Genomic DNA, 18,798 nt, shown 5'->3' on the forward strand with positions numbered 1-18,798 from the left:
AAGCCCACACAGCCTCACAGAGACAGCCCTCTGCAAGATGGAAGCCCACAGCCTCACAGAGACAGCCCTCTGCAAGATGCAAGATGCAACCCCACAGCCAGCCCCGCTGCAAGATGGAAGCCCACACAGCCTCACAGAGACAGCCTGCTGCAAGATGCAACCCCACACAGCCTCACAGAGACAGCCTGCTGCAAGATGCAAGATGCAAGCCCACACAGCCTCACAGACAGCCTGCTGCAAGATGCAACCCCATTCTCCCCATAACCCCTGACACCCGCACTAATCAAGAATCTATCTCTGCCTTAAATATATCCACTGTCTTCGCCTCCACAGCTGTCTGTGACAAAGAATCCCACAGATTCACTGCCCTCTGACTGAAGAAATTCCTCCTGATCTCTTTCCTAAAGGAAAGGCCTTTAATTCTGAGGCTGTCCCTAGACTCTCCCACCAGTGGAAACATCTCCTTCACATCCACTCGATCCAATCTAATAATCTAAAAGTAGTGTGGGATCGGGCGAGGAGGCCAGTCTCTGAAGGCAGATGGATCATCCTTACATCAACCCGTCTATCTGATGACTTAAACCCAAATCTACAGCATTTTAACCAGCAACAACATTCCAAACGTGGACTAGTAATTAGAGTCATCAAGTGATACAGTGTGGAAACAGGCCCTTCAGCCCAACTTGCCCACACCGGCCAACATGTCCCAGCTACGCTAGTCCCACCTGCCCGTGTTTGGCCCATATCCCACCAAACCTGTCCTATTCATGTACCTGTCTGATGTTTCTTAAACGTTGGGATAGTCCCAGCCTCAACTACCTCCTCTGGCAGCTCGTTTCATACACCCACCACCCTTTGTGTGAAAAAGTTACCCTTCAGATTCCTATTAAATCTTTTCTGCTTCAACTTAAACCTATATCCTCGAATCATCTACTCCATGCATCTACCCGATCTATTCCTCTCATGATGTTGTACACCTCGAAAAGATTACCCCTCATCCTCCTGCGCTCCAATGAATAGAGACCCAGCCTGCTCAACCTCTCCCTGTAGCTCACACCCTCTAGTCCAGGCAACATCCTTGTAAATCTTCTCTGAACCCTTTCCAGCTTGACAACATCTTTCCTATAACATGGTGCCAAGAACTCAACACAATACTCTAGATGTGGCCTCACCAATGTCTCCTAGAACTGTAACATGACCTCCCAACTTCTACACTCAATACTCTGGCTGATGAAGGCCAATGTGCCAAACGCCTTTTGGACCGCCCGATCTACCTGCGGCTCCACCATCAAGGAACCATGCACCTGCACTCCTAGACCCCTCTGCTCTACAACACTCCCCAGAGCCCAACCATTCACTGTATAGGTCCTGCCCATGTTAGACTTCCCAAAATGCCACACCTCACACTTCTCTGTATTAAATTCCATCAGCCATTCCTCGGCCCACCTGGCCAATTGATCCAGAAATTGGTTGGGTTAATTAGTTTACATTGAAGACATTTTACAAACATGGTATTAAGGACAACTAAAGCTGCTTGAATGAAAAACAAAAAACCATATCAAATAATCTAACAATTAATATTCCCCTGAGGATACTGGGGTTATAGTGAAGGGAAGGACTGGTTAGATAGGAGTGAGACAGAGAAAGACATTCACAGCGTTTAACCATCAGATGCACACTTGGCATGCACTGCAAGAACGTGTAGGTCACAGGTGGAGGTCACACTTGGCATGCACTGCAAGAACGTGGAGGTCACAGGTGGAGGTCACACTTGGCATGCACTGCAAGAACGTGGAGGTCACAGGTGGAGGTCACACTTGGCATGCACTGCAAGAACGTGGAGGTCACAGGTGGAGGTCACACTTGGCATGCACTGCAAGAACGTGGAGGTCACAGGTGGAGGTCACACTTGGCATGCACTGCAAGAACGTGGAGGTCACAGGTGGAGGTCACACTTGGCATGCATTGCAAGAACGTGGAGGTCACAGGTGGAGGTCACACTTGGCATGCACTGCAAGAACGTGGAGGTCACAGGTGGAGGTCACACTTGGCATGCACTGCAAGAACGTGGAGGTCACAGGAAGTATTTATAAAGCAAGAGAGATCAAGAATAGACACAAAGTGCTGGAGTAACTCAGCGGGTCAGGCAGCATCTGTGGAGAACATGGATAGGTGACGTTTCACAGAGTGCTGGAGTAACTCAGTGGGTCAGGCAGCATCTGTGGAGAACATGGATAGGTGACGTTTTGGGTCGGGAACCTTCTTCAGAGTGAGGAAAGGTCCCAACCTGAAACGTCACCTATCCATGTTCTCCACAGATGCTGCCTGACCCGCTGAGTTACTCCAGCACTCTGTGTCTTCTATAGTAGTGATGTAGAGCGTGATCTGACCGAGTGGTCAGCACAGTTTTCCCTGTAGCTCGCTCGGTACATGGGACAATGAATCAGGAACGTGTGCCAGGGGCTGGACACTCACCCTTCAGCTTATTCCGCACTCTGTTTGCCGTTCCCTTGATTGCCAGCGTCAGCCCCTCAAGCTCTTCTTTGGTTTCTTTAAAATAAAAAGTGGTAAATTATCTTCCAAACTTATAGACAGGGACTATCTCCTCCACCCTCGTCATTGTATCCGCCCGCCCTTGTCATGTCAACACTCCGCGTTCATCAGTTGTGTGCTCATCTGGGACGCAAGACATAGTTGATCAGAAAAATGATCAATCTAATCGGGCCCGTAGTGTTCAGTGCCGGTGAGGAAGCTCCATTGCCCACACTGACAGGCTGCCGTGCGTGGACTTGCAATGCTCTGTCACTTTGCTCTGGTTATTCCCCATGAGCTGGAAGGTCACGCCAGCATGGAGCTCCGTCCCTCTGCACACGCGTGCCCAGTGTGAGTTATTGAGCTCACTGGGGCTCGGAGACACGGCACAGATCAGATGCTGCTTCCTGCTCTCTAAAGCCCACTGATAAACATAGTCACGTCCCCCTCAGCAAGCTGTCTATTAAATGTTTCCAGATGTGTGGTCTAATCATGGCACAGCAAATTGTTTCAGCGTTAGATTTCATCAAAACCCATCAATGATTCTTCACGGGGACAAAGGTGACATGAAGCAATGTCATGACTCACATGTTTGTGTTGTATTTGTAGACAGTGGAGAGCACTGGGTAAGGACTACACTGACCGCCCACCAGCCTGGTCCCACGGTGCAGGACCCAGGCCCCACGGTGCAGGACCCAGGCCCCACGGTGCAGGACCCAGGCCCCACGGTGCAGGAACCGCGGTCCCACGGTGCAGGACCCAGGCTTCACGGTGCAGGACCCAGGCCACACGGTGCAGGACCCAGGCCCCACGGTGCAGGACCCAGGCCACACGGTGCAGGAACCGCTGTCCCACGGTGCAGGAACCGCGGTCCCACGGTGCAGGACCCAGGCCCCACGGTGCAGGACCCAGGCCCCACGGTGCAGGACCCAGGCCCCACAGTGCAGGCCACACGGTGCAGGAACCGCGGTCCCACGGTGCAGGACCCAGGCCCCACAGTGCAGGACCCAGGCCCCACGGTGCAGGAGCTGTGGCCCCACGGTGCAGGACCCAGGCTCCACGGTAAAGGACCCAGGCCCCACGGTGCAGGACCCAGGCCCCACGGTGCAGGAGCCGTGGCCCCACGGTGCAGGAGCCCGGCCCCCACGGTGCAGGACCCAGACCCCACGGTGGAGGAGCCCGGCCCCATGGTGCAGGACCCAGACCCCACGGTGCAGGAGCCGTGGCCTCACGGTGCAGGAGCCGTGGCCCCACGGTGCAGGAGCCGTGGTCCCATGGTGCCACCCATTACTTCTCTCCACAGATGCTGCCTGACCCGCTGAGTTACTCCAGCACTCTGTGAAACGTCACAATAGACAATAAAAAATAGGTGCAGGAGAAGGCCATTCGGCCCTTCGAGTCAGCACCACCATTCAATGTGATCACCTATCCATGTTCTCCACAGATGCTGCCTGACCCGCTGAGTTACTCCAGCACTTTGCATCTTTTTGTGCATTAACCAGCATCTGCAGTGTTTTGCTTCTATAACCAGACTCCTCCATGGACTCCCTCTGCATTTCAGGCTGCCCCAGGAAAGCAGCCAACATAATCACGGACCAACGCAAAATCATGAGAGGAATAGATCGGGTAGATGCACCAAGTCTTTTACCCAGAGTAGGGGAATCGAGGACCAGAGGACATAGGTTCAAGGTGAAGGGGAAAAGATTTAATAGGAATCTGAGGGGTAACTTTTTCACACAAAGGGTGGTGGGTGTATGGAACAAGCTGCCAGAGGAGGTAGTTGAGGCAGGGATTATCCCAACGTTTAAGAAACAGTTGGACATGTACATGGATAGGACAGGTTTGGAGGGTTATGGACCAAATTATGGCAGGTGGGACTAGTGTAGCTGAACATTGTTGGCCGATGTGGGCATGTTGGCCGGTGTGGGCGGGTTGGCCGGTGTGGGCGGGTTGGCCGGTGTGGGCATGTTGGCCGGTGTGGGCATGTTGGCCGGTGTGGGCATGTTGGCCGGTGTGGGCGGGTTGGCCGGTGTGGGCGGGTTGGCCGGTGTGGGCGGGTTGGCCGGTGTGGGCGGGTTGGCCGGTGTGGGCGGGTTGGCCGGTGTGGGCGGGTTGGCCGGTGTGGGCGGGTTGGCCGGTGTGGGCGGGTTGGCCGGTGTGGGCGGGTTGGCCGGTGTGGGCGTGTTGGCCGGTGTGGGCATGTTGGCCGGTGTGGGCATGTTGGCCGGTGTGGGCATGTTGGCCGGTGTGGGCATGTTGGCCGGTGTGGGCATGTTGGCCGGTGTGGGCATGTTGGCCGGTGTGGGCATGTTGGGCTTAGGGGCCTGTTTCCACACTGTCTCACTCTATGACTAGTGTAGCTGGGACATTGTTGGCCGGTGTGGGCATGTTGGTCGGTGTGGGCATGTTGGCCGGTGTGGGCATGTTGGCCGGTGTGGGCATGTTGGCCGGTGTGGGCATGTTGGCCGGTGTGGGCATGTTGGCCGGTGTGGGCATGTTGGCCGGTGTGGGCATGTTGGCCGGTGTGGGCATGTTGGCCGGTGTGGGCGGGTTGGCCGGGTTGGCCGGTGTGGGCGGGTTGGCCGGTGTGGGCATGTTGGTCGGTGTGGGCATGTTGGCCGGTGTGGGCATGTTGGCCGGTGTGGGCATGTTGGCCGGTGTGGGCATGTTGGCCGGTGTGGGCATGTTGGCCGGTGTGGGCATGTTGGCCGGTGTGGGCATGTTGGCCGGTGTGGGCGTGTTGGCCGGTGTGGGCATGTTGGCCGGTGTGGGCATGTTGGCCGGTGTGGGCATGTTGGCCGGTGTGGGCATGTTGGCCGGTGTGGGCATGTTGGGCTTAGGGGCCTGTTTCCACACTGTCTCACTCTATGACTAGTGTAGCTGGGACATTGTTGGCCGGTGTGGGCATGTTGGTCGGTGTGGGCATGTTGGCCGGTGTGGGCATGTTGGCCGGTGTGGGCATGTTGGCCGGTGTGGGCATGTTGGCCGGTGTGGGCATGTTGGCCGGTGTGGGCATGTTGGCCGGTGTGGGCATGTTGGCTGGTGTGGGCATGTTGGCCGGTGTGGGCGGGTTGGCCGGTGTGGGCGGGTTGGCCGGTGTGGGCGGGTTGGCCGGTGTGGGCATGTTGGTCGGTGTGGGCATGTTGGCCGGTGTGGGCATGTTGGCCGGTGTGGGCATGTTGGCCGGTGTGGGCATGTTGGCCGGTGTGGGCATGTTGGCCGGTGTGGGCATGTTGGCCGGTGTGGGCGTGTTGGCCGGTGTGGGCATGTTGGCCGGTGTGGGCATGTTGGCCGGTGTGGGCATGTTGGCCGGTGTGGGCATGTTGGCCGGTGTGGGCATGTTGGGCTTAGGGGCCTGTTTCCACACTGTCTCACTCTATGACTAGTGTAGCTGGGACATTGTTGGCCGGTGTGGGCATGTTGGCCGGTGTGGGCATGTTGGCCGGTGTGGGCATGTTGGCCGGTGTGGGCATGTTGGCCGGTGTGGGCATGTTGGCCGGTGTGGGCATGTTGGCCGGTGTGGGCATGTTGGCCGGTGTGGGCATGTTGGCCGGTGTGGGCATGTTGGCCGGCCGGTGTGGGCATGTTGGGCTTAGGGGCCTGTTTCCACACTGTCTCACTCTATGACTCTGTGACCAGTCCCACCCCGGTCACTCCTGCTCCTCTCCAGCAGAAGGTACAGAAGCTTGAAAGCACACACCACCAGACTCAGCAACAGCTTCTTCCCCGCTGTTATCAGACTACTGTCGGGACCTCTCAGAAGCTAAGGGTGTGGTCCCAATCTCCCAATCTCCCTCGTTGCAGCCCCTGCTCTTGTTTTACCTGCACTTCCCCGGTAGCTGTAACGTTACACTCTGCACTGGGCACTGTTTGATTATACTCATGCATGGTATAATTTGTCAAGACAAGACTTCTCTGTATCTGTACACGTGACAATAACAGACCAATAACACAGACTGAGCACTCCCCCAAAGCTGATGGGTCTCAGTTCCAGGCACTCAGGCACCTGACAGTCACACTGGTGTCACAACACAACAGCAAACAATACACTGCACAAACACTCAGCAGGCCAGCACACATCTGTGGGGAAAGCAACTGCTCCCAACACTCAGTCCTTTTATCTCTTTATTTTGGATTTTCCACATCTGCAGTTTTGAAAATGTAAAACACTTTTAGTGTTATGTTCACTGGAATTTAGAAGGATGAGAAGGGATCTCACAGAAACATATACAACTCTTAAAGGATTGGACAGGCTAGATGCAGGAAAAATGTTCCTGATGTTGGGGGAGTCCAGACCCAGGGGCCACAGTTTAAGAATAAGGGGTCGGCCATTTAGGACTGAGATGAGGAAAAACCTTTTCACCCAGAGAGTTGTGAATCTGTGGGATTCTCTGCCACAGAGGGCAGTGGAGGCCAATTCTCTGGATGTTTTCAAGAGAGAGTTAGATTTAGCTCTTAGGGCTAACGGAATCAAGGGATGTGGGGAGAAAGCAGGAAGGTGGTACTGATTGTGGATGATCAGCCATGATCATATTGAATGGCGGTGCGTACAGGCTGGAAGGGCTGAATGGCCTCCTCCTGCACCTATTGTCTGTGTTTCTATGTGCTCACTCACAACAAGTTCCATGAGCTCCATTCCTTCCACCCCTCTGCCCCTTCACCAACCTTGCTCTCTCACTGAGACAGACGGCTGCTGGCAGGTGTCTGAGGGCAATCCACACCATCCCCTGGAAGTCTGGAATGGGTGGTTGTGAAGGACCCCTCACAACATGCACGTCTGCCAGCTGCCCTGCTCTGCACACACGCCCGTGTTGTCAGGGCCACAGGGAAGGCACAGCAGCATCCTCACCCCTGTTACCTTCCACCAGACCTGCAACTAGATCACCCCTGCCAACACTGCACCAATCTGAAGCACAGGTGACACAGCACAGGTACGTGTCACAAGGTCATCAGTGACAGCAGCAGAATTAGGCCATTCAGCCCATCAAATCTACTCCGCCATTCAATCATGGCTGATCTCTCTCTCTCCCCCCTAACCCCATTCTCCTGCCTTCTCCCCATAACCCCTGACACCCGCACTAATCAACAATCTATCTATCTCTGCCTTAAAAATGTCCACTGACGGCTCCACAGCCGTCTGTGGCAAAGAATCCCACAGATTCACCACCCTCTGACTAAAGACATTTCTCCTCAACTCCTTCCTAAAGGAACATCCTTTAATTCTGAGGCTGTGCCCTCTGGTCCTAGACTCTCCCACTGGTGGAAACATCCTCCCCACATCCACTCTATCCAGGCCGCTCACTATTCTGTACGTTTCAATGAGGTCCCCCCTCATCCTTCTAAACTCCAGCGAGTACAGGCCCAGTGCCCACAAACGCTCATCGTACGTTAACCCACTCATTCCTGGGATCGTTGTTGTAAACCTCCTCTGGACCCTCTCCAGAGCCAGCACATCCTTCTTCAGATATGGGGCCCACAATTGCTCACAATATTCCAAATGCGGCCTGACCAGGGCCTTGTACAGCCTCAGCATTACATCCCTGTTTTTGTACACAAGCCCTCTTGAGATAAATGCTCGCATTGCGTCTGCTTTCTTCGTGAGCCACCTGCACGCACTGTGTGATCAGAACACTTGCACACACTCACACACACACACACCACAGCCGCTGCCTTTCCCTCCCTTCCACCTGCACACACACACACACACACAAACACACACGCACACACACCACAGCCGCTGCCTTTCCCTCCCTTCCACCTGCACACACACACACACACACACACACACACACACAAACACACACACACTCACACTCACACACACCACAGCCGCTGCCTTTCCCTCCCTTCCACCTGCACACACACACACACACACACACACACACACACACACACACAAACACACACACACTCACACGCACACACACCACAGCCGCTGCCTTTCCCTCCCTTCCACCTGCACACACACACACACACACACACACACACACACACACACACACACACAAACACACACACACTCACACTCACACACACCACAGCCGCTGCCTTTCCCTCCCTTCCACCTGCCACAACTAGACATTGCCCAAGCAAAGGAGAACAATAGCTCTTGCCACCCGATTCAGCAACAGCTACTTCCCCAATACTATCTCATACAGACCTCTCATACAGGAAGGACGTATTCCCACTCATCCAACCTACAGTCACAGAGGCACTGCACACAAACAGGTCCATCTCATCCACGCTGACCTACACTAGTCCCACTGTCACTGATCAACAATCTCTCTATCTCTGCCTTCAATATATCCACTGACTTGTGGCCTCCACAGCCGTCTGTGGCAAAGAATCGCACAGATTCACCACCCTCTGACTAATGAAATTCCTCCTCATCTCCTTCCTAAAAGAACGTCCTTTAATTGTGAGGCTGTGCCCTCTGGTCCTAGACTCTCCCACTAGTGGAACCATCCTCTCCACATCCACTCGGCCCTGGCCTGTATCCCTCTAACCGTTACTATCCATGTACCTGTCAAAATGTCTTTCAAATGTTGTTACAGTCCCTGTCTCAACGACCTCCTTTGGCAGCACATTCCATTATCCCACCACCCTCTGTGAGAAACAGTTACCCCTCAGATTCCTATGAAATCTTGGCCCTCTCCTTTGGGTCTTGATTCCCCTACTCTGTGCATTCACCTTATCCATTCCCCTCATTATTTTATACCATCTCTCAGATCATCCCTCAGTCTCCTGCACTCCAAGGAATAAGGTCCTAGCTTGTCCAACCTCTCCCGACATCAGGCTCTTGACTCCTGACAACATCCACATAAATCATCTCTGCTCCCTTTCCAGCCTGGCGGCATCTTTCCCAAGAGCTTGTGGAATTTGCAGCTTAGCCACATCTTCCTACACAGCACCCGCCCAGTCCCCTGTTACACAGCACCCGCCCGCCCCCCCCGCCCACCCCCCCGCCCCCGCCCACTGTGAGGTGGGACCCCCCCTCCCCTACAGAGCTGGGTTGGGCAGGAGTCCGGTCACAGTCAGGATCGGTCTGGTTACAGGACACTGGCAACTAATGGCAGGAAACTATATAGGCTGCAAACACCGGCAATAATGTGGATCAACGGAAATGTACTGGCCGTTGGTGACCAGGGCCACGGTGCTCTGCTGGGACACGGTGCTCTGCTCTGCTGGGCCACGGTGCTCTGCTGGGACACGGTGCTCTGCTCTGCTGGGCCACGGTGCTCTGCTCTGCTAGAACACGGTGATCTGCTGGGACACGGTGCTCTGCTCTGCTGGGACACGGTGATCTGCTGGGACACGGTGCTCTGCTGGGACACAGTACTCTACTCTGCTGGGACAAGGTGCTCTGCTGGGACACGGCCGCCCTGGCGCCAGGCTGCATTGGTGGACGGTACATGCGATGGGTCTCGTGATGAGCAGGCTGAGGGAGCAACATGGGGAGCTGCCCAGGGCTGCATCAGTTGCTGCTGCACTGGAGGGCACAGCTCGTGTGGAGACAGCAGGCTGTGTAGCGAGCTGTTAAAGTGGATGATTAGCAGCGTGAGTGAACACTAGCCAGGGGAGAGCAGCTGCCAAGCCCCACATTCCAACAAGCAAGTCTGCGTCGTTTACCACACCGCATCTTGCAACGGCTCGTTCCACAGCCTGCCCACGTCATACCCCATCCAACCGGCACTGAGAGAGAGCAGGGGCTCAGAGAGAGAGCAGGGGCTCAGAGAGAGAGCAGGGGCTCAGAGAGAGAGCAGGGGCTCAGAGAGAGAGAGCAGGGGCTCAGAGAGAGAGAGCAGGGGCTCAGAGAGAGAGCAGGGGCTCAGAGAGAGAGCAGGGGCTCAGAGAGAGAGCAGGGCTCAGAGAGAGAGCAGGGGCTCAGAGAGAGAGCAGGGGCTCAGAGAGAGAGAGCAGGGGCTCAGAGAGAGAGCAGGGGCTCAGAGAGAGAGCAGGGGCTCAGAGAGAGAGCAGGGGCTCAGAGAGAGAGCAGGGCTCAGAGAGAGAGCAGGGGCTCAGAGAGAGAGCAGGGGCTCAGAGAGAGAGAGAGCAGGGGCTCAGAGAGAGAGAGAGCAGGGGCTCAGAGAGAGAGCAGGGGCTCAGAGAGAGAGCAGGGGCTCAGAGAGAGAGCAGGGGCTCAGAGAGAGAGAGCAGGGGCTCAGAGAGAGAGAGCAGGGGCTCAGAGAGAGAGAGCAGGGGCTCAGAGAGAGAGAGTAGGGGCTCAGAGAGAACCCTTGACCCAGGCAGGGGCTCAGAGAGAGGCCAAGCTCAGAGAGAACCCTTGACCCAGGCAGGGGCTCAGAGAGAGAGCAGGGGCTCAGAGAGAGAGCAGGGGCTCAGAGAGAGAGCAGGGGCTCAGAGAGAGAGAGCAGGGGCTCAGAGAGAACCCTTGACCCAGGCAGGGGCTCAGAGAGAGAGCAGGGGCTCAGAGAGAGAGCAGGGGCTCAGAGAGAGAGCAGGGGCTCAGAGAGAGAGCAGGGGCTCAGAGAGAGAGCAGGGGCTCAGAGAGAGAGCAGGGGCTCAGAGAGAGAGAGCAGGGGCTCAGAGAGAGAGCAGGGGCTCAGAGAGAGAGAGCAGGGGCTCAGAGAGAACCCTTGACCCAGGCAGGGGCTCAGAGAGAGGCCAAGCTCAGAGAGAACCCTTGACCCAGGCAGGGGCTCAGAGAGAGAGCAGGGGCTCAGAGAGAGAGAGCAGGGGCTCAGAGAGAGAGCAGGGGCTCAGAGAGAGAGCAAGGGCTCAGAGAGAGAGCAGGGGCTCAGAGAGAGAGCAGGGGCTCAGAGAGAGAGCAGGGGCTCAGAGAGAGAGCAGGGGCTCAGAGAGAGAGCAGGGGCTCAGAGAGAGAGCAAGGGCTCAGAGAGAGAGCAGGGGCTCAGAGAGAGAGCAGGGGCTCAGAGAGAGAGCAGGGGCTCAGAGAGAGAGCAGGGGCTCAGAGAGAGCAGGGGCTCAGAGAGAGCAGGGGCTCAGAGAGAGAGCAGGGGCTCAGAGAGAGGCCAAGCTGAGAGGGAACCCTTGCACCAACAATGGTGCCCGCGTCTGTTCATGCTGACGGGGTGGTGCACAACATTCGAGAGTTAGTCGGCTTTATTACAACAAGGACCTCACACCCAATCCCGGCCACTGACCCATCATTGCTAAGGACCAGAAGTGCAACTAAAAAGACCATGACAGGCACACAGTACTGGAGTAACTCAGCAGGTCAGGCAGCATCTCTGGAAAGTAGGAATGGCTGATGTTTCGGATGGAGGCCCTTCATCAGACGGTGGATATCTACATCCACACCGTGTGTCCAGTGCCCGCGTGCACACATCTTGGTTTTCAAACAGAAGCCTCAGCACAATTCTGAGGAAAATTTAATTTCCTGTTTATTCCACATTCCACCAGAAACACATTTGCTCTGCAGACAGAGGCCGCCTCGACTGGCTGCTCTACCCTGCCCTCTACCCTGCCCTCTGCCCTGCCCTGCCCTGCTCTGCCCTACCCTGCCCTGCCCTGCTCTGCCCTACCCTACCCTACCCTGCCCTGCCCTGCCCTGCCCTGCTCTGCCCTACCCTGCCCTGCCCTGCCCTGCCCGATCCTACCCTGCTTTACCCTACCCTACCCTACCCTGCTCTACCCTACCCTGCTCTACCCTACCCTGCCCTGCCCTACCCTGCCCTGCTCTACCCTACCCTGCCCTACCTTGCCCTACCCTGCCCAGCCCTACCCTGCCCTGCTCTACCCTGCCCTGCTCTACCCTACCCTGCTCTACCCTACCCTGCCCTGCCCTGCCCGACCCTACCCTGCTTTACCCTACCCTGCCCTACCCTACCCTGCTCTACCCTACCCTGCCCTACCCTGCCCAGCCCTACCCTGCCCTGCTCTACCCTACCCTGCTCTACCCTACCCTGCTCTACCCTACCCTGCCCTACCCTGCCCAGCCCTACCCTGCCCTGCTCTACCCTGCCCTGCTCTACCCTACCCTGCCCTGCTCTACCCTGCCCTACCCTGCCCTACCCTGCCCTGCCCTGCCCTACCCTGCCCTGCCCTGCCCTACCCTGCCCTGCCCTGCCCTGCCCTGCCCTGCCCTACCCTGCCCTGCCCTACCCTACCCTGCCCTGCCCTACCCTGCCCTGCCCTACCCTGCCCTGCCCTGCCCTGCCCTACCCTACCCTGCCCTACCCTACCCTACCCTGCCCTGCCCTGCCCTGCCCTACCCTGCCCTACCCTGCCCTACCCTGCCCTACCCTGCCCTACCCTGCCCTGCCCTGCCCTGCCCTGCCCTACCCTGCCCTGCCCTACCCTGCCCTACCCTGCCCTACCCTGCCCTACCCTGCCCTACCCTGCCCTCTGCCCTGCCCTCTGCTCTGCATCGCTAGGAGTTGATTAAACGCGCGTGTACTTGCTCATTCCAGAGGGACTTTCACTAGCCTGGCTGCCAGCACCCATGACATCAGTGTGACAGTGTGGGCAGGGTGAGCGAGGGTAGACTGGCTGGGGTTCAGGCCCCTCACTACTCACTGCTGTCAGTGTGACAGTGCAGGCAGGGCGAGGGTAGACTGGCTGGGGCTCAGGCCCCTCACTACTCACTGCTGTCAGTGTGACAGTGCGGGCAGGGCGAGGGTAGACTGGCTGGGGCTCAGGCCCCTCACTACTCACTGCTGTCAGTGTGACAGTGTGGGCAGGGCGAGCGAGGGTAGACTGGCTGGGGCTCAGGCCCCTCACTACTCACTGCTGTCAGTGTGACAGTGTGGGCAGGGCGAGGGTAGACTGGCTGGGGCTCAGGCCCCTCACTACTCACTGCTGTCAGTGTGACAGTGTGGGCAGGGCGAGGGTAGACTGGCTGGGGCTCAGGCCCCTCACTACTCACTGCTGTCAGTGTGACAGTGTGGGCAGGGCGAGGGTAGACTGGCTGGGGCTCAGGCCCCTCACTACTCACTGCTGTCAGTGTGACAGTGTGGGCAGGGCGAGCGAGGGTAGACTGGCTGGGGCTCAGGCCCCTCACTACTCACTGCTGTCAGTGTGACAGTGTGGGCAGGGCGAGGGTAGACTGGCTGGGGCTCAGGCCCCTCACTACTCACTGCTGTCAGTGTGACAGTGTGGGCAGGGCGAGCGAGGGTAGACTGGCTGGGGCTCAGGCCCCTCACTACTCACTGCTGTCAGTGTGACAGTGTGGGCAGGGCGAGCGAGGGTAGACTGGCTGGGGCTCAGGCCCCTCACTACTCACTGCTGTCAGTGTGACAGTGTGGGCAGGGCGAGCGAGGGTAGACTGGCTGGGGCTCAGGCCCCTCACTACTCACTGCTGTCAGTGTGACAGTGTGGGCAGGGCGAGCGAGGGTAGACTGGCTGGGGCTCAGGCCCCTCACTACTCACTGCTGTCAGTGTGACAGTGTGGGCAGGGCGAGCGAGGGTAGACTGGCTGGGGCTCAGGCCCCTCACTACTCACTGCTGTCAGTGTGACAGTGTGGGCAGGGCGAGCGAGGGTAGACTGGCTGGGGCTCAGGCCCCTCACTACTCACTGCTGTCAGTGTGACAGTGTGGGCAGGGCGAGCGAGGGTAGACTGGCTGGGGCTCAGGCCCCTCACTACTCACTGCTGTCAGTGTGACAGTGTGGGCAGGGCGAGCGAGGGTAGACTGGCTGGGGCTCAGGCCCCTCACTACTCACTGCTGTCAGTGTGACAGTGTGGGCAGGGCGAGCGAGGGTAGACTGGCTGGGGCTCAGGCCCCTCACTACTCACTGCTGTCAGTGTGACAGTGTGGGCAGGGCGAGCGAGGGTAGACTGGCTGGGGCTCAGGCCCCTCACTACTCACTGCTGTCAGTGTGACAGTGTGGGCAGGGCGAGCGAGGGTAGACTGGCTGGGGCTCAGGCCCCTCACTACTCACTGCTGTCCGGGTTTGGTGCCGACAGAATGATGCTGTGTTTCTTCTTCACTTCCTCCACGCTGTCAGAAATACGATCGATGTGCCCACGGATTTCCTCAACCTGAGACTACTCACTGCTGCCGGTTGGTGCCGACAGAATGATGCTGTGGTTCTTCTTCACTTCCTCCAACGCTGTCAGAAATACGATCGATGTGCCCACGGATTTCCTCAACCTGAGAACAAAGCTTGCCTGTAGTTACACACCACACCCACACGCACACATCCATGGTGCAAAGATTACACCACACTGCAGGCTGGTACACGGTTACACCACATCGCACAACGCACACACACAACCACACATCTACACACCACACACTCGCACATCACACATCACAACACCACACACTCGCACATCACACACCACACACTCCCCACACCACTCGCACATCACACACCCACACACACACCCCACACACACACACCAACACACACCCCCCACACACACACACCACACACACACACTACACACATCCACACGACCACACACACCACACAACACCCACATACACACCCACACACACCACACACACACCCACACAGCCACTCCCGACACACACCCACACACACACACACCACACACACCACACACACACACACACACACCACACACCACACACACTCCACACACACACACACACACACACCCACACACACCCCACACACACCCCACACACACACACACCCCACACACCCCACACACACACACCCCACACACACACACACACACCCCACACACACACACACACCCCACACACACACACACACCCCACACACCCCACACACACCCCACACACACCCCACACACCCCACACACACCCCACACACACACCACACACACCCCACACACACCCCACACACACCCCACACACACCCCACACACCCCACACACACCCCACACACACACACACACCACGCACACACACCACGCACACACCGCACACACACACACCACACACACACCCCACACACACACCACACACACCCCACACACACACCCCACACACCCCACACACACACCCCACACACACACACCACACACACCCCACACACACCCCACACACACACACCACACACACCCCACACACACCCCACACACACACACCACACACACACACACCACACACACCCCACACACCCCACACACACACACCACACACACCCCACACACACCCCACACACACACACCACACACACCCCACACACACACCACACACCACACACACACCCCACACACACACACCACGCACACACCGCACGCACGCACACATCACACACCACACACTCCCCCACACACACACCACACACACACCCCACACACACACACACACCACACACTCGCACATCACACACCACACACACACCACGCACGCACACCACGCACGCACACATCACACACCACACACTCCCCCACACACACACCCCACACACACACCACACACACACCACACTCACCACACACACACTCCCCCACACTCACCACACACACACACCCCCACACGCTCTCCCCCACACCTAACGTTACCCCTCACCCTCAACTATGCTCTCTGCATCTTGGCCTTTCCACACTGGCTAAAGGTTCTGACTGTCTACCATATCTACAAACATAGAAACATAGACAATAGGTGCAGGAGGAGGCCATTTGGCCCTTCGAGCCTGTACGCACCGCCATTCATTGTGATTGCGGCTGATCGTCCACAATCAGTACCCCGTGCCTGCCTTCTCCCCATATCCCTTGATTCCACTAGCCCCTAGAGCTCTATCTAACTCTCTTTTCAATTCATCCAGTGAATTGGCCTCCACTGCCCTGTTTTTTCTCATCTCAGTTTTAAATGTCCTCCCCTTTATTCTTAGAATCGATGCCTCTCATAATTCTACACGTTTCTATTAGGTCCCCCCTCAGCCTCTGAATCCACTCTCTGGAGAGAACAGTCCCTTGTACAGCGCCAGGAGGAAGCAATGAACATCAGCCCAGTGTAAAGCTGCAACGTCAGGGGGACCAACCGCCCGCCCGCCCGCCCGCCCGCCCGCCCGCCCGCCCGCCCACGGTTGGGAAATGCAGACGTGAAAAGCACAAACACCGACAACAGAGAGGATGCAGGGACACTGTGGTGGGATCCTCCCAGCAGGGTAGGAGACCGTCACAACATACACACGCACACGCACACACACACACGCACGCACGCACACACGCACACGCACACACGCACACACGCGCACACACACACACACACACACGCACACACACACACACACGCGCACACACACGCACGCACGCACACGCACACGCACACACGCACACACGCGCACATGCGCACACACACACACACACACACACGCACACACACACACGCACGCACGCACACACGCACGCACGCACACGCACACACACACACACACGCGCACACACACACACACACACACACACACACGCACACACACACACACACACACACGCGCACACACACACACGCACACACACACGCACACACACACGCACACGCGCGCACGCACCCACCATTCCCCCTCCGTACCTGCCAGAAAAACTCATCCATGAAGTGATCCTTCTCCACAGTGATGGTCACCTCTTCTTCATGAGTCTCTTTGTACTACAAGGCAGAAAAATGAATCAACACGCAGTAACCACCAGCTCTCCCAGCAAGCACACTCTCTGTCCTTGGCCTCTACATGTTTCTCTAACCCTAGGCACACACAAGATGCTGGAGTAACTCAGCGGGACAGATATCACCTCTGGATAGAAGGAATGAGAGGGACTCCTCCTGAAACCTCACCCATTCCTTCTCTCCAGAGATGCTGCCTGCCCCGCTGAGTTACTCCAGTATCTTGTGTCTACCGTCGATTTAAACTAGCATCTGCAGGTTTCTTCCCCACATTCCCTACATTTCTCTAACCCAGTTTGAATGATGTTCAATCCTGTGATCTATTTATTGCTGGACTGAATGGATCTTTATTTCCACCTTCTGTGGCAGTGTTACCACCCACCACTGTGGCTGGGCACCAGAACATCCACACTCCAACCACTTCAGCTTCCCACCACTGTGGCTGGGCACCAGAACATCCACACACCAACCACTTCAGCTTCCCCCTGGTGTGGCTGGGCACCAGAACATCCACACACCAACCACTTCAGCTTCCCCCTGGTGTGGCTGGGCACCAGAACATCCACACTCCAACCACTTCAGCTTCCCACCACTGTGGCTGGGCACCAGAACATCCACACTCCAACCACGTCAGCTTCCCACCACTGTGGCTGGGCACCAGAACATCCACACTCCAACCACGTCAGCTTCCCACCACTGTGGCTGGGCACCAGAACATCCACACTCCAACCACGTCAGCTTCCCACCACTGTGGCTGGGCACCAGAACATCCACACTCCAACCACGTCAGCTTCCCACCACTGTGGCTGGGCACCAGAACATCCACACTCCAACCACGTCAGCTTCCCACCACTGTGGCTGGGCACCAGAACATCCACACTCCAACCACTTCAGCTTCCCCCTGGTGACTAGTCCCTGCACAGGGAATCTGTGAGCAAAAGAAAGATTAAGGTCATAAGGGATAGGAATAGAAATAGGCCATTCAGCCCATCGTGTCTACTCCGCCATTCAATCATGGCTGATCTATCTCTCCCTCCTAACCCCATTCTCCTGCCTTCTCCCCATAACCCCTGACACCCGCACTGATCAACAATCCCCGTGCCGACAAACACTCATCATAGGCTAACCGACCCCTGCCTGGGATCATTCTTGTAAACCTCCTCTGGACCCTCTCCAGAGCCAGCACATCCTTCCTCAGATATGGGGCCCAAAATTGCTCACAATATTCCAAATGCGGCCAAACCCAGTGCCTTGTAGAGCCGCAGCATTACACACCCCCCTGTGACCAGTGCCTTGTAGAGCCCCAGCATTACACACCCCCCTGTGACCAGCACCTTGTAGAGCCCCAGCATTACACACCCCCCTGTGACCAGCGCCTTGTAGAGCCCCAGCATTACACACCCCCCTGTGACCAGCGCCTTGTACAGCCCCAGCCCCACACACCCCCTTGACCAGCGCCTTGTAGAGCCCCAGCATTACCTCCCCCCCTGTGACCAGCGCCTTGTAGAGCCCCAGCATTACACACCCCCCTGTGACCAGCGCCTTGTAGAGCCCCAGCATTACACACCCCCCTGTGACCAGCGCCTTGTAGAGCCCCAGCATTACACACCCCTGTGACCAGCGCCTTGTACAGCCCCAGCATTACACACCCCTGTGACCAGCGCCTTGTACAGCCCCAGCATTACCCCCCTGTGACCAGCGCCTTGTACAGCCCCAGCATTACCCCCCTGTGACCAGCGCCTT

The 18,798-nt window shown here is 57.1% G+C and overlaps 1 protein-coding gene across 1 annotated transcript in view; it reads right to left on the bottom strand.

Moving 5' to 3' along the window:
- The window catches only part of LOC144606043 (syntaxin-2-like), a 41,623-nt gene extending 24,585 nt beyond the window's left edge, over nt 1-17,038 (bottom strand). Inside the window, exons 1-3 of the mRNA XM_078421830.1 lie at nt 16,969-17,038; nt 14,396-14,495; nt 2,476-2,550 (exon numbers count right to left, since the gene is read on the bottom strand). Of these exons, the coding sequence (XP_078277956.1) occupies nt 2,476-2,550; nt 14,396-14,495; nt 16,969-16,989 (196 nt within the window). The 5' untranslated portion in view covers nt 16,990-17,038. The remainder of the gene's footprint in view (nt 1-2,475; nt 2,551-14,395; nt 14,496-16,968) is intronic.
- Between the last annotated feature and the right edge of the window lie 1,760 nt (nt 17,039-18,798).

The sequence above is a fragment of the Rhinoraja longicauda genome, chromosome 25 (assembly GCF_053455715.1).
Source record: "Rhinoraja longicauda isolate Sanriku21f chromosome 25, sRhiLon1.1, whole genome shotgun sequence".
NCBI classification, from domain to species: domain Eukaryota; kingdom Metazoa; phylum Chordata; class Chondrichthyes; order Rajiformes; family Arhynchobatidae; genus Rhinoraja; species Rhinoraja longicauda.